Below are 17,558 nucleotides of genomic sequence, written 5' to 3' on the forward strand. Positions count from 1 at the left end.
AGCCTTGATTGTGTGAATATTATTCCTCATATTATAAAGTCTTCTTGAACATCTCTATTTCTGTAGCCCTGCTGGACCTAAATAATACCACATTGTCAGGTCTGATCATTCATCCATCTTGCCCTGGTTAACTCACATCATCAGGAGTGGTTCCTTTAACTGCTTGGTAACAACCCCCCTCTACCCTTCCATCAAAAGAATATTCTACAGGGTTATTCTTTAAGCCTGGTTATACTTTGAACATGTACTTTCTCTCTGTCTCTCCCCTCACAACTTTCTAAGTAAATTTCAATTAAAAACTACCTTGCTTTAAAAAAAATTCTACTAATAGACTTGCATCTTACATAGTGATATATAACAAATAGGAAATACCATGTTTTCATATGTAATAGGAATAACTGGAAGAAAGCATAAAACAGGTTGGTTCTTTTGTCTCGATGCCAGGTTTTTCATTTAGTGTCTGTACCTGGCTTTCAAACCTCCAGGAGTGCCTTCTTCCTGTTTCTTCTTTCCTCTCACTATTCACATGATACTACTATTATCTGCTCCAGCCTCACCACCTCCTCCTCTACACTGACTTTCAACACTCTGAACTATAGGGCTCAGTGGCTCCTTGTCCAGGGGATGGAGTCATTTCTTTCTTTTTTAAAATGATAGTATTGGTTTATAGTGCCATATGTTTTAGTAGTACAGGCTCACACATCTTTGAATATAGATAACTACATCAAAACTACCACCCAAATACCAACGCCCCTTATCACGGATATTGAATTTACCCCCCCTTTCTATATCTCTGGTAATAAGTTCTGCAGTCAAAATCTGAAGGTTTGTTTATTATAATTTTGTCTCCTCTTGCTTTGTTTCCTTATTTCTCCTATATGAGTAAAATTATCTGGAATTTCTTTATCTTTTCTGAAGTTATTGCTCAAGTTTCTTGCCTTTTGAATGGGATGCACACCTGGCAGTACTCAGAGTCTACTCCTCACTCTTTGGAGCACTCTCTGCAATATTATGGGAAACTATGTGGTGCTGGGGACTGAACCAAGTCTTCTTGCATGCAAAACAGGGTTATGTCTATTGAGTTATCTCTCTAGGTCCTGATAGTTTAATTTATAACCAGAGCATGTAATGTAGTTTTCTTCATCTGTGAGGTATATAATTCCTAAATTATACTGCTTCTTATGTGTCAGAAAAAAACCTCTTTTCAAAGAATTATAAGATAGAGCCAGTCGATAAGTCAGTGGTTAGGAACCTGAGTTTGATTCCCAACAGAGCATGCCATATCACTCCCACAATTGGGTATGGAACAAGGATACCTCCCCACCCAAGAACTGCCCAGTATCGAATCTTCCAACTTGATTGGCCAGTGTATGGGCAAATTACCCACTGAGTACTTCTTGGGAGGATTCCTAAAAAGTCATAAGATTATATATTTCGAAGGCATCAGATTATTTTATGACTAGTTGTAACATCAGGTTAAGTATACCACATTAGTCAAAAGGGGGTGAAACCAACAAGCTATATAGATTGAACTCTCTTTGAACATTTGTTAATTCACCTTAGCTCCTGATTAGAATGATGCTAGCATAATAAAAGATAGGGGCTAACTGAGAGTGTCTGACAGGTCAATGAGAAACTGAATAGCCTATGATGAACTGATAGCAGGCTGTTTGCACAATCCCTTCCTATTCAATGTGTCTTGCTTCAAGTCATACTTTAGTAGTTATTTGTTGGGAAAGAAATGTAGGGAAAACTGAAAAAGGATGAATTTGTATCTGGTGCAAATAACAAAAAATTAACGTTTACCAAAAGCCAAATCCAAATTGATGGCAATCTCTCATCTCTGGAGAAAGCCAATGAGGTATGTCTAGCTAACAGGAATCTATACCTTCATTAGCAATCTGGCAGTGCTGGATATAGACAAGGTCAAATTTTGTTCGAGTCTGTTGGACAGATGAAGTCCATCTGTGCAGAAAAAAACAGAACCATTGTAAGATGTTAAGTTGTTCTTCATGCCTGAAGTTACTATTAATGGTCTGTGGAAGTTCCTAAAAGGCATTGTTGTACTTTCTTGGGAATAAACAATGAGAAAGCTGGAGGCAGGGATGAAGGATCTCTTGTTATTTCATTTTCTAGTAGGTTGACCTAGTACAAGTCACTTTCTGTCCCCTATGTGTTAAGTGGTTGGTCTGAATGTATTCTTTTTGTTCTTTTTTTCTTTTTAACTTTGGATGAAAATGTCAGCTTACCTTAAGATTTCTACCATTTAAAAAGCAGAAATGAAACAAACAATAAATAGGTGTATTGCTTATAAATAATTTTTTTATTAAATTGGGTGGGACTCCCAAACAGTGCTTAGGAGGCTTCCCCACCAGCAATTCTTAGTCAACCAGGCAAACAGTTCAATACAAAGGACAGAGAATGTGATGCTGCTCTAGCCTTGTGATCCTGTGGGGACTTGGTCCACCCTGACAGGGCTAGGGGCTGCCATGCACAGGGGGAAGTTACATTATAGAAAAACCCCAAACCTTTAGAGGTCAGGAAATATGAGGAATGGTACAGATAATGTAGCTGATTAGGCCCCTAAGGAAAGTTATCTGCCAGCTGATGCCCACCAGAGAAAGCTCTGAGGCTGAAGCCTAAGCACAGTTTCATGTCTATTACCCTTCCCCAAAGGAAAGACAATCCTCAGAAATTATACCTTAAATCTCCTTCATACATTACATACCTTTATGTGAATGTAAAGACCCCTTAGGTTAGTGAGCAGTAATAGAGGGTCTGTTTGTAACCTGCTTCTTTTTATGACTGATACTGCTAAATAATAAATATCCTACGGATAATAATAAATAATAAATGTCTTATGGATAGGAGAGTTGGGGCTCTCTGTCCATGAGGCAGTCAGCCCCCTGACCCTCATGCTGTCTTTCTAATATTTGTCTTGTTTCCTTAATTCACATGGCAGCCAGGGTTGCATCAAGTGATGTTCAGGGAACTATCTGATGCTGGAAATTAAACTGGGTGTATGCTAGACATGTGCCCTAACTGACTAGTGTCTCCTAGTCCCCTTTAATTAATTTTGTTTCAATTAAATAATTTTGATTCATTTAAATACTCCTTGCTCTAAGCTCAGGGATCACTCCTGGAGGTACCTGGGGGCCCAAACTGGAGTCAAATGCATTCAGGCAAGTGGCTTAGCCCCTATTTTCTCTTTCTGGGTCAAGTATTCATTTTTTAATGAATGATCCCATTTAAAAATGACAAAAGCAACTTGAATCTCTGATGGGTAAAATAAACTGTAGTCAAATAAGTAGGAAAGCACATTTACGCACTGACTGTGTCTCCTCAATAACAGCTGCTGTCTCTCATTGATTTGGCTAGAGCATTAGCAAAATGAAGGAAAAAAGGCCTAAAAGAATCAGGTTATTTTTCACATGCTTTGTCATATACTTTATATAACACTGTACTCCAGTTGACTAGCCTGTGTTTATCAAGGTGGATCTAGGGAGGTATAAATTATTTTAATAGGAATACCAAGATTTCATTATCTTTTGTACTCTGATTTTTCATGAGAGTGTTAAGATGGAGTTTACTGTATTTTTCACTCTATAAAATGCACCTGACTCTAAGATGCACATAGTTTTTAGATGAGCTCCTCCCCTGCACTCAGGCTTCAGCTCCAGGGGGCATTTGCTCCATAAGACCCACTTTTGGGGGAAAAAGTGCTTCTTAAGGTACGAAAAATTTGGTATGTGACGTGACCTATCAATGCTAATTGATAGAGAAACAACTTTGAGATGCAACTGCCTACTCAAGCACACAAATTACTTTTAACTAATAAAATATGTTAATAGTTTACAAAATTTATTACTTATCCATTTTAATGTAAATGGGATTATTACTTTCAAATAAATTAATACAGATCTATTAACATTAAAATATTTCAATTTAAATATGGATGAAATATAATCCATATAAACCAAAGCTCTTAGGTAAGAGCTTTTGATCAAAATGTTTGAGAAGGAGGTAGGATAGGACAGAGAGTGGGGTGCTTGCCCTGCATGTGGCCAACCTGGCTTTGACCCCCCAATATCCCATATGGTACCCCAAGCTTTTCAGAAATGATTTCTGAGTGCAGAGTCAGGATTACCACAGAATATCCCCAGGTGTATTCCAAAAACTTAAAAAAAAAAGTTTGAAGTGTTACTCACACAAATACTTTGGGGATCTTGTGGAAAGGTAGGTTCTGATTGAGAACATGTGGAATGAGGCCTAAGTATATTTCTGATAAGCTTATAAGTATTTCCTGTGTTACTGGTTTAGTCCATGTTTCAAGAATCAAGGATCTAGATGGAAATACTTCACAAAGGAAGCATGGCTTTCCAGTTAATCAGATTTAGGCCTAAACCTTAATTGAGGCTCATAAGTGATTAAATTTAAGATTTTTGTACTTAACTCACTTATTTAGTTATTCAGTCCTATAGCATTACCTTAACAAATCTGGATTAAATCTATATCTTCATAATGTACTAATGTGTTGCCACTAAGACTTGTTGTTATTCTTGACACAATCTTGCAAAAGAAACAGGCAAATAAAATTAATAGGAAGTAGAAGAACAGGGGCCAGAGAGATAGCATAGAGGTAAGGTGTTTGCCTTGCATGCAGAAGATTGGTGGTTCGAATCCTGCCATTTCATATGGTCCCCCGAGCCTGCCAGGAGCGATTTCCGAGCGTAGAGCCAGGAATAACCCCTGAGTGCTGCCGGGTGTGACCCAAAAACAAAAACAAAAACAAAAAAAGAAAGTAGAAGAACCATGACAGAAGGATGTATTAAACAAAGATCTGTTTTGGACAATGGTTAAGGAAATGCTGCATGTAGTTCTTGCAAAAGCTGAAGAAGGCTTTGTGAAAGTGGGTGATTTGCAGTAGGTTTTGAAGCATAACCAAGAAGCCTCATGCAGAGACCAAAATACCCTTACACTCAGTAGAGTGTAAAAGTACAGTCAGTTTAGTAAATAGGGAGAAACTCAGTGTTGTTATTATTATTGATCATATTTTGGTTTTACTTTAAGTTTGAAATAGCGTGGAAAACTGTTAAAATATGGATTTTTGTGGAGGGCACAGCTGGTGGTGTTGGGAATTATTTTTGGTTCTGTGCTTGGGGTCACTTTCAGTAGTGTTTAGAGAACCATGTGGTACTAGGAATGGAATGCAGCCTTCCTGCATGCAAAGCATGTGTTACATGTCAAGATTTTAATAAAAGAATTGACATGTTAAAAATCTTAACACCAATTTTGCAGTTGTAAGTAAAACAGGAAAAATAAGTCTTTATTATTCAATTTCTTCCTGCAAGAATAGGAATATGCTTTTCAATCATATTAGTTACTCAGAGGTTTACCTGCAAAAAATGCCAGTGTCTGCTGCAATTAGAAATGCAGTATCTTTTCTATCCTGAATGGTGTTTTAATTAGGCTTTGAGAGTACTAAAAAATTCATTAACCTTCAGTATATTAGATTACTTCCTTTTCAGCAGTGTTAGGGTGAGATAGAAGTCCGTTGGATTATTATCAGCATCTTTTTTGTTTTGGGGCCACATCTGGTGATGCTCAGGGGTTACTCCTAGCTATGCGCTTAGAAATCACTCCTGGCTTGGAGGACCACATGGCACGCTGGAGGATCGTCTGTGGTCCATCCTAGGCTAGCATCTGCAAGGCAGATGCCTTACCGCTCCACGCCACTGCTCTGGCACAGATTATCAGTATCTTTTAAATTATAAAATTATTACAAGCAGTTGTAGAAAATATAATCAGTCATCACTTAAGTGAAAAGAAAAGAAAATTCATTTCACTAGTCAGATGTAAACTCACAATAACTTGAAGGATTTTTTTAGATCTAATATTTTAAAGTTATTTAAATGGGTTTAAATGTGAATATTTTGATTCCAATTCCATTTTTTCTTCTGAAATGATAGCCCAGATCTGAAATCTTTTCATTCTTTATTTCATTGTCATTGTGCAGATGAGTTTCTTCAGGTGGTCTTGAATTCTCCACAGTTCTTATATCTTTAGATTGAGTACAACTATAATCACACAACATTTTAAGTGGACAATATCTACAGTGTTCATCTATCCAGGGAGATCCCATACCTCTCAGCCTATATAATAATAGGAAAGGTTTATTTTTTATTTTTAGTTCTGTTTTTAACATAGCACTTCTAAAACCTTTGAAGTTTCCTATAAGATGACTTATTAGAGGCATTTTATCATGTTTATAATGTAGTACTTTTCAGTATGATCTTAGGATGACATCTAGTTGGCAGAAGAACCAACCTTATTGATTAGAAAATTAGAACTTCCAGTTACATTTTCCTGAGCTCTGGAGAGATAAAAGAGCTATTAAGTAGAATTAATTGCTAATACTAAATAATTTAATTAATCATACCTAATTAAGATTTCATAGAACTTCAAAAGTTAAGGTTCTAGAGAACTGGTTAATGCATGGAGAGTTGGCAGTCTGACTATCTTCGAGAGAACACAGCAGCTTTGTACTTTTTTTCTTTGCCATGATTCTTTTTTTTTTTTTTTTTTTTTGGTTTTTGGGTCACACCCGGCAGCACTCAGGGTTTACTCCTGGCTCTATGCTCAGAAATAGCTCCTGGCAGGCTTGGGGGACCATATAGGATGCCAGGATTCGAAACACCATCTTTCTGTATGCAAGGCAAATGCCCTACCTCCATGCTATCTCTCTGGCCCCAACCATGCTTCTTTATGTTGCATCCATTTGACTATTTCTGAGGTTGTGTTGTATGAGAAACCAAGTGTCTTGAGCCTTGAGAGTTGTTGAAAAATAGTTAAACCCAAGGACAGGATTGTTGGAACCTTTTTCTGTAACCTATTGATCAGAAGCACAAGTGATAGTCTGGGCTTGCCACTGGTAACTGAAGTAGAGACAGTCTTTGCAGGATTAAATTCCTAAACTAAGGGATCTGATGATGTCTCCAGGAAGAGTGTCAGAATTGAGTTATATTGTAGGACACCCAAAAGGTAGCTGGGAATTTCTAAATACATGAACCAAAATTCCCTTGTGATGGAATTGGGTAGAGAACATTTCATCTATAGTTGGGCAGCCTAGAATTGTAATATCTGAGAATTTCTAGGATACATGGGCCAACATTCCCTGACAACTAAATTGGGCAGCAAATATTTTAGCCTTGAATTGGAAAGTCTAGAATTATATCTAGAACATAGTATTCAAAACTATTTACTTGTTAAATCGTTAAGGGAAAATAATAGGCAAATCTTGTGTTAGTAGTGGCTTTCTATTCAGCTCTGCAGCACTTTGGTTCTGGTCAGTGTGCTCCTAGTTTTCAACTAATGACAAAGGAGCTTTCTATGTTCTTCTTCCTTCTAGGTTCTTTGAACTTTGAATCTGGTATGCAATATGTATTATCAGTGATCAGGCATTAGTGCCACCTATCATATGTAATGTTTTTTCCCTTAAATACCTTCCCCCCCCCCTTTTTTTTAGCTTTCCTAGATAGAGCCTTCCATGCTCACTGGACTTTCAAGTTGACTTAACTGAGAGCACTGCCCAAAAGGCACCAGTTATATTAAGATGTCAGGTGGCCATTTTCTTTACCAAAGCCACTTTTTTTTTTTTGCCTTGTAGGGTTTGTGTCCCTCTTGTGAAAGAATCTCTATGCTTTTTTGCTTTGAATCCAAACTTGCAGGATGATTTTGTCTAATTCATATTCAATGTCAAATGGCTTAGTTACACAAAATACAAGTTAAAATTAGAGTAAAAGAAGAATTTAAGATAATTAGAATAGAATATTATAAAACTTTTAAATAAAAATGAAACAAAAGAAGGCCTTTTACTTGTGTTTACATATAATTCCTTGTGAAATGTAGGGAAATGAACTAAGATAGGTAAACTCTAAGAAAATGAAGGTTCCAATGAAGTCAGCATTCAATGGAACCCCTGCTTCTTTGATTCTTTGGAGCTGAGGGTGAGTTAGAGCAAAAAGATGAAAGCTTGAAAGTAAGACCTACTTAATCATTAGGACAAACAAACATACCAAAGGAAACAGGAAAAGATGGGTTTGGGTCAATGTGACTCACATTGACAAAATATTGGCCCCAAGAGTGATCAACTGTTCTTTCTATAGATATAAACTTTTTCTGTTTACTAGCACACATTAACTTCAATGCAGGTTACATCCTTTTCCTTGCTTTTCTAAATTAAATGAATGAGACATCAGCATGTAGAGCTTTGAGGAATTAGATTGTGGGAATATGTGCCATATGATTGGCTTGTGGGTTTCTTTGTTTTCTTTTGGTTGTTTTTACAGTGACATTTGTAAAGTGTATCAAGGAAGAAGATATTTCCCTGTGAGATTGGGAAACTACCATTAAGTGAGTCAGGGCTTTTTCTTTTGTTGTTGTTGTTGTTTAATGTTCTGACTTGGAATAAAGCAATTACAAGAAAATTTGCAAGTTTTTTTAAGTGTGTATAAAGATGTTTACACACAATCTTCCTCCAACCTTTATTAGAGAAAATAATGTGTCTCAACAACTGTGAAAGACTTTTGGTGACAACTGACTCCTCAGAAGCATGCCTCTTATTCTGTCATCATTGTAAAGAAGAATGACTGTCACAGCTCTCAGTAGGAGCTCAGAGGGACATTTTTCTCTTCATGTTAGATTTTCATTTTATTACAATTTTGTCTTTTTTGTTTTGTTTTGTTTTATTGTGTTTTGGGTCCACATCAGTGGTACTTAGGGGCTATTATTGGCTCTGTGCTCAAGGGTCACTCCTGGTGATGCAGAAGAATAAACTGGGGTTAGTGGCATGTATGGCAAAAAAGCCTTAGTCCCCATGCTATTTCTGTGGCCTCAGCTTTTCACATTATTCATTGCCTAAAAGCAGCTGATAGATCTACCAATCTCTAATGTCTTATATTTTAAGAAATCCATAGCAAAAAGTCTTTAATTGGCCAAGTTACCCAAAATGTACATTAATAGTTCTAGTACATGCATAGAATATTTTTTTCATGTGTCACAGGGATTAAAATAACAGGAAACCGGAGATGGAAGAATTAGAAAGGAGTAGATTTTGGCAGCTGTGGGTGCCTACACTGCTACAGAGGACATCCTGGATGTTCAGTAATGGTTATTTAAGAAGTTGGGGGAAGGGGAAAACAGAATCACCAGTGTTGAACAAACAGTACAGAGATAGCAATGCCTATATGGTCTGCCACAGTTTTCTCTCTCCCTCGAGAAGGATGACAAAGTAACTAGGCTTACAATAAATGAACCCATTTAAATTTGCATCTTAATGTAACACATACATAAAATACTACCTTCAAGTTTACACCTTGAAGACCATTTAGAATTATAATGATCTGCAGATAGGGCCAACTATGCTAATTGTGAGGCAAATAGGTATATTTAACTAAACATCTTTGTAACTCATGCAGCAAATCTTACAGTTTGGCAGAAATTTCTTTGCCTCATAGAAACTCAGGAATCTAATTTTTGAGCCCTTTCTAAAAGCTTATGAAGGTAAACATAATCACAGAACATGTCTTTAGAGAGATACTTTTTACCAAGGTCACTACTGGTATAAATATTTCAGTGGCCACATTCACAAAGCAAAGTTCATTCACATAGCAAACTTTTAATTAATTAATTAATTTTGCTAGAAGGCTTCCCATTTTTTTTTCTAAATGTTTGCCAAACATCAGTGAAAATGGTGTGTAGAGATATTCATTTTAGTCAAAAAAAACAAACAAACAAACAAAAAAACTCTTCTGCAGACTTGAGCAAGGAATTAGGACAGCTCACAAGGCTAAAGTTCTCATTTTTATTAGCAATTTGGTTCAACCATTTTGGAAGAACTAATTTTGATCCATAGACCTATCATATTATAAAGCAGGCAATGAAACAACTGTTTTATTCTCCTGGTTTATGTGAAATAAAGCCAAACATATGGCAAATGATAGTATTACAATGGAATTTGGATGGATGATTGCCTCCTCAGTGTATTATTTTCAATCCCATTACCAAGGTTCTACAGTAAGAAATCAGCCGCAGAGGAGAGGGGAACATGAAGGATGGGGATGGAAGCAGGTATACATGTACATTAATACAAAGCTCAAAGAAACTCAGGCAGGCTAGAAACTCAGCATTAAATATCTCTAAGTACCACTGAAATCACCTGGTGGTTCTCTTGGTAGTGCTTGGGAGACCCCTCCCTGACTAAACAATACATATGTGTTGATAGTTTAAAACAGCAGAATTAGGGAGAAAGATGTGTACAAAAAAAAAAAAGTTTGATTAGCAGCTTGCTCCTAGGTAGTTCAAGCCTCCAGGAAAAAACATTTTATTCTCACCCTCCCCCCAATTTGAAAGTCCAATTATATATGTGAAAAGTGACAGGTGTCCCCGACATACCACACAGAATCCAGAGCCGTCCAAGCACTCATTGGAATGACCATTACAGTCACAGGGCAAACATTCTCCAGAGTGGGCTTGGAAGAACCCAGCACCGCATTTCTGAAACAGACATAACAAAATCATTTTCATTACCGTAAAGATCTGCTTTGGTCAGTATTTTCTAAAATAGAAATAAGAGCAGGGGATTATTAAACTATCCAAATATTTCCTTATAAACCATGTTAAAACTATTTTACAGTACTGTTCAGTGATAGTGATAAATGTTCAGGGTTCTTACAATATTTTCCCTCTTTTTCATTTTTAAAAAGAACAAATGCACCTTTTTAAATTTGTCCCATCATTCCAAAGGAGAACAAGGAGTTTTCAGTTATGGTAACGGAAAGAAATTTTGTAGTATTTTCCCTCATGATTAAAAAAAAAAGCAAAACGAAAGGAAAGCACCAGAGGTATTATTCAGGGTTAAGAATTTCTTTATGCTTCTTTATAAATAAAGGTTCGAGAAATTGCAGACTATGGCTTTAATTAACTAATTTGTTTTTCGGGACACTCTGGAGTCTGAACTCAGAGATCACTCAGGGGACCATATGAAATACCTTGGGCAGGTCACATGCAAGGCAAGTGCTTTTTCTTTGTAATATTTTTCTTTAAGTTTCCGCTTAAAGCCATGCCTTTCATAAACTTAGTTTGCTAAAAATTCTGTTTTCTTTTTAAGACCCCAAATTTTAAAGCAGTGGATGTTCGGCAGGGTTAGAAAATTAGTGAGCTCTGAATTCTGACACTTTGAGTCCTATGTGTGTATTGTTCATAGATCTTACTTATCCTCGTATATCTGTGAGAAATATTTGATATTCTCAATCAGAGATGAAATATTTATACCCAAATGTCTAATGTGGCTTACTGCAAAATTAGATCAAATTGAAATTTATTGGTCAGATGCACTACCATGAACTGTCCTCAAATGTCACTAGTGCTCCAGTTGAGACAATTTGTGGGACTGTACCTGGTGTCTGTGATTTAGTTTGTAGATCTGATTTTATGTTTCTCTTAAATGTTCCAATGATACAAGGCAGGACCAGCACAACAGTCATCCTTATGAAGCTAAGAGGTCAGGTAATAGGATCTCCAGAATACGAGGAACTGAAGATGTTCAAATAGGTTCAGTATTTGAATATAATCTACAAACATTCTCTCATATACTTTTAATTAGTTCTAAAATTTTATAATACCTAATGCAACATAAACGGTTGCTATTTTATTTAGTGTGTAATGACAAAAAATAAAATATATGTATATAACTTAGTACAAACAAACAAGGTTGGCCTAACCAGTGCTTTCACCAGTGTTTGCTTGACTCCATTGATGAGAAACCTGTAAAACCAGAGGACCAGCTCAGTAAGCCTTGAAATACATTCCCTGCCTGTGATGTTTATATCTAAAGAATTCAAGAGATAAGAATCTGGGTTGTTTATGCAAACATATAGAGTAGGAGATTTCCCATCACACTGTATTATCACCCACTGGAGGTTTTATATGTTGTATTGTTCTGGCTACTAGGAAACTTTTCATTATGTCTGGTTGAGGCTTCTCTGACTGTTATACAAACCCATTTCCTCTTGATTTTTTTCCCCCAGGGGGGTGGAAAATACTAGACACCATTCATAGTACAAAACTAAAATTTAGCATGGTTTTTTTCTTTTAGAGGAATTTTAGAAGAGAATAACGGCATTTGCCCATGGGAAAAAAAGGCAAAGAAAAAATTTGTTTTTCTATTTGAGAGAAAGTAAGGCTGAGAGGAAAACCATTACAATTTTTAAAGGATAGCTTGTGGTTGTTTTTCACTTTCTATTATGGAACAAAAGACAGGGAAAGGTGCTAAAATTGCAATTGCAACAGAATTTCATTTAGATCACTCAATTTTAAAACTTTTAAATTCTGTCTCAATGTAAAAGATAAAAGACAATAATGCAGCACACATAAATGAAATATATAGAAAGTAGGCAGTGACGCCATAGAGGTAATGAGGAAGCCTGCAGTCATAGCTAGCATTAGCAAAGAGTAGTACGTGAATTAGCAGTGTATAAACAGTTGGCTTCTAACAGTACATACAGCATCCTCAGATTTCCTACTGGTCCAAACCATTCAGTTCCTGAGAGTTTGTGAGTAATTAACTTGTATAAAACAATACACAAAATAATCTTACTGCATGTGATGTACCTTCAGCTGCTCTATTTTGTTTAAATATTTTCTTTCTTTCGAGGCCACAGATTGGCATAGTTGAAGGGTTACTCCTGGATCTGTGCTCAAGAATCACTCCTGGAAGTCTTGGAGGACCATGTAAGATGCCGGGGATCAAATCTGGAATGATCACATGAATGGCACAAGTCCCTCTATTCTATTTTAAAATGGATCTTGATTATGACACATAGAATTGTTTTGATGACCCATAGTTTGTTGCATCTTGCTATTTGGAGAATTTTAATGCTAAAAAGAATGTGTAAGAGTAGCAAGTAGGAGCTAGGATTAGTTGTTTCAGTACCCTCACCAAAAAGTGATTTCCAGTTTTCTAGCTGAACACTTGAAACACCTGGGGAATTTTGATTCAGTCATAATAATAGTAATAATAAGTCTAATTGGAAAGCCAAAGAATGTGCCCATTAAAAACCATTGTATTGACAATTTTCTTTTCTTTTTCATTGATTTAATCAATAATACAACCCCCTACTTTGTTGAGAGAGCATTGATACACAATTTGTTTCAAGTTTGAAGTGTGCTATGTGTTACATTTGGATAATGCAAAATGAGTAGCAGCACAGGATTAGATAACTCCTCTATCATGTCACATCATTATCATTTTCTTTTTGTAAAGAGAACATTGATGATGCATTTTGACTACTGAGTTTCATAGCACCTTTCAAGTACTTCATACTTGAAATTGATTAGAATGACAATATATATAATTGCAATACAATTAATTATAATTACCTTCTGTACATAACCTCACAAACTTAATCTTAAAACTAGATATTGGGGGGGCCGGAGCGATAGCACAACGGTAGGGCATTTGCCTTGCACGTGGCCAACTCGGGACAGACCTGGGTTCAATTCTTAGCACCCCACATGGTCCCCTGAGCCTGCCGGGAGCGATTTCTGAGCACAGAGCCAGGAGTAACCCCTAAGTGCTGCTGCATGTGGCCCCTAAATCCCAAAACAGCCCCACTAGATATTAATATGCTTTAATCAATATCTCTTCTTTTTTTTACACTAGCACTTCTGACCACTACTCTGGTGCCCCTCTATTTATATCACTTCCAAAGAGTGTGACTCAGATTGGAGGAGAAAACAAATTTGGAAACAGTACCTTCAATTATAGTAAGAAACTTTCTCTGGCCCAAAAAATCAAGTTTAGTAAAGGTGTTTCAAGTGCCCTTACTTCATATCTTTCAATTAGTCACTCCTATAGTTCTTTCTTTTGAAGACAGAGAGCATTATGATGTTCCCTATATAAGTGAATGAATCATGCCAACTCTGACAGCAGCTAATCAGTTATGCCCATGAGGCTCTGGCTAATTCAAGAGACTCATTTTTCAAAATTAAAATTGTCACAGCATAAAGAAAACAAAACTAACAAAACATAGAGAAGTGAATTTATAGGACATTTAAGAAAGGTGTGATTTTGAAAATTAAAATATGAAGATTAAAATATATGACCATATTTGGGAAAAACATTTCAAAGTTCCTCTCTATGCCTCATACATGCTAATCACTCAATAAATGCTAGAAATAGAGTAGTTTGGCTCTGGATAAGACTTTGGAGGCATTTGTTTGTGCTGCTAGAAACCATGGCTTAGAAACTTCTTGCCTCTCCTCTTCTCTGTTAGGGCTGGCTTTAGTCTGCACTCTTTCTCAGCACAGTTTAAATAGTCATTGCCTAGATTGGACTGTGTACAAGATGAAATCTTTCTGATATTAAAAATTTAAGAGAAGACTTTACTTTGGAAATTTGCCATTATCCTATTAGTTATTCCCCAGGTTAAAGCTCTGGCCAGTGTGTAGGATGAATTGGCTCCAATCTCAAACTGTGGGAGACAGAAAGAAAAAGGGAGGCAAGGCCAGGACACTCTAGAAAAGTTATTTGGCACTCACTAAAAGAGTAAAAGAGTAGAAGGGGATAGGTAAGTGTGTGTGCATGCGTGTGTGTGTGTGTGTGTGTGTGTGTGTGTGTGTGTGTGTGCAAAAGTAACCAACTCCTTTCCTGCTGGTCTTTGTCTATCCAAAAGGATTGTATTTTTTCGTTTAACTCTCCTGTGGATTGCTATGAATCTTACACTGGAAACCTTTAAAGGGTTCCTTGGAATGTTGAACCTGTAAGTAGTTCAAGGAAAATTTGAGTATCCTCAAGGAAGAGTTGTTGAAAAAGTTCTCTTTTGTGTAGAAACATTTATTTATTTTCTAAGTAACTTCTACTAATTTTTAGCTGATCTCTACTAATTTTTTAAGAGGAAATGGGAATACACATGGGGTTCTTCATGTTCACTCTTGAATCTATGCTTAGGAATCATTCCAGGAGATGCTAAGAGGATCATATGCAGTCTTATGTATCAAACCTGAGTTGGCCTCTGGCAACTCTTGTACTATTGTATTCCTATTGTACCTACTAGGAAAAAAAGATCTTTGCTAACATATTAAAAAGTAGCTTTTACCAGGAGAACAGAAACACACACATATACATTTATTTGATTTTGAGGCCCTCTGCCTGTATTTGATTCTGCACTGAGGGATTGATCACTCTTGGTAGGGTTCCATGGATCATATGAGGGAATAGGTATAGAATTATGATTGGCTTTGTATATGTCATTGACCACTGTATTATCTCTCCAGTCTTTCATAACTATTTTTTTTTAATTTACTTTGGGGCAGCACTTAAGCACAGGTGCCAGGCAGCACCTGGCAGCACGTAAGGGGTTATTCCTGGCTCTGCATTGCTGAAGTCACTCCTGGTAGACTCGGGGATCTTTTGCAATATCTGGGATCCAACTTGTGTCAGCCACATGAAAAACATTGCTGAACTATTCTTGAGTTTTGTTCATAACTTACATTTGTTCACACTTTTGTTAAAAATGGTTTAAAGTTGAAGCCTAAATTTAAAACTTTAGGATGAAATTATTGGTTCTCACGTATCCATGCATATCTAAAAATACTGAGAATGGTAAAACAGAAGACATTATTATCAGAAGTCATCATGTAATTGCCATGCTATTTAATTTATCACATATAACAAAATAAAATTTAAATGAAGAGGTAATTTTTCAACATATAGATTGAGCATTGTTTTTTACTCATAAAAATCTCCTCGATGTAGGCTTGAAATAGGTGCTAACAATGCATGTGCCAAAGCTGGGACCAATTCCCTGCACTCCATTTGGTCTCCTGAGCAACACCAGGAGTAATTCCTGAGCACAGAGTCAGGAGTAACTTGTGAACTTTGCAGAGTTTGGATTCCCAAATAAAAAACAAAGCAAAATAAAATAAAAACCGACTTTCTGAGAACTTGATTCAAATCAACAATACTCTTTACATAGAAGATTTTGCCAATTTTTTTTTGTTTGGTTTTTGGTTTTTGGTTTTTGGATCACATCTGGCAGTGCTCAGGGGTTACTCCTGGCTTTCTGCTCAGAAATAGCTCCTGGCAGGCACAGGGGACCATATGGGACGCCGGGATTCGAACCAACCACCTTAGGTCTTGGGTCGGTTGCTTGCAAGGCAAACGCCCCTGTGCTAATAATTCTTTTAAACTATAGTCTAATTAGTTCAGACATAATGCTTAGGTGTAGTAAAAGTATTCTTACTTAAGAATTAAAGCTTTATGTCTTTAATCAGAGTTTATAAGTTCTGGAAGGGCTAACATCCATCTGTGTCAATATTGGGCTTACAACATCAGTTAGCATTCAAGGATCTTTTAGTATGGATTCATAGTTCAAATTAGTCTATTCAAAAATAACATATTCCTTGTTAGAAAGAAATTACTTCTAATAGTATATAACTCATTTTTTAAGAGATTTATTTATTACATAGGTAATCATTTCAGAGGTCACCCTTTCTTTGTCTACAAATCTAAAAGCTGAAGGGTGATGGAAAGGAGACAACAAAGGCTATTGATAAATTTTGATGATATTTTTAAAGTAGGGCTTCACATATTCTGATGGATAGTTTACATAGCTATAATCCAAAGTGTCAAAAATAAGTTAAATGCATGGCATTGCATTGCATTTAGCAAGAATTTGACTTCTTGATTTTACTTGAATATAAAAAGAATTACACTTTTATCCTCCCTTATGTCTCTTCAGATCTTGTTTGTGTAATCCAAATTCTCCACATTTCAATAGGCAAAATTAATTCTTAAATTTTGACAGTGATTTCACCATAGCATGTTTGGAAAACTGATTTCAACATTCCTTAGCGATTTATCTTATTCAAAGGTATTTTTCTGATGATTGGCATAAAAAAGCTAGATAACTGCTTAACAAAATATGGTGCTGGTTTCTCCTAGTTGGCTCTTTGAGATACCTTTATGCTTATTGTTAATGTCCTCAGTCTGTGCTGCCTTGATTGGCTTGCAAAAAAACTGCAGCTCTCAATTTAACATCAATGAAACCGAGACAGTGACTTAGGTCCCATGGAATTTAGAGCAATATAGAATTGCCTTGATCACAATTAAGTCAGTCAAATTTTAATTTTGTAGAACAGATAAATTTACTTTTTATGTTACGTCCATGTAGCCCTCTTTATGGGACTTGTTGGTAATCTCTGATGTGTGAAAACTACTTACAGATCTCAAATATTGTTCCAAAATCTGGCACTTGATCATATGTTTATTTGGACTGTTGATACCAACAGACTCAGATTGTGATGAAGTACTCTTATACTTGGTAATGCATAGCTTTCTTTAGTTGTATAACTAAAAATATCAGATAAATTTAGTAGCTTAAAGACATAATGATTTTTCTTTTAAAGTGTTGAAATGGGGATGATTACATTGATTAATACTGATGAAAAATTCTTTAATTTTCTTCTTGAAAGTTACTTAAAACACTCTTGAAACTCAT

The 17,558-nt window shown here is 36.2% G+C and overlaps 1 protein-coding gene across 1 annotated transcript in view; it reads right to left on the minus strand.

The window, feature by feature from the left end:
• Window positions 1–17,558, minus strand: part of LAMA4 (laminin subunit alpha 4) — a 161,831-nt gene that overhangs the window by 111,646 nt on the left and 32,627 nt on the right. Inside the window, exon 2 of the mRNA XM_049771231.1 lies at window positions 10,453–10,554. Within this exon, the coding sequence (XP_049627188.1) occupies window positions 10,453–10,554 (102 nt within the window). The remainder of the gene's footprint in view (window positions 1–10,452; window positions 10,555–17,558) is intronic.

This window comes from Suncus etruscus, chromosome 4 (assembly GCF_024139225.1).
Source record: "Suncus etruscus isolate mSunEtr1 chromosome 4, mSunEtr1.pri.cur, whole genome shotgun sequence".
Lineage (NCBI taxonomy): Eukaryota > Metazoa > Chordata > Mammalia > Eulipotyphla > Soricidae > Suncus > Suncus etruscus.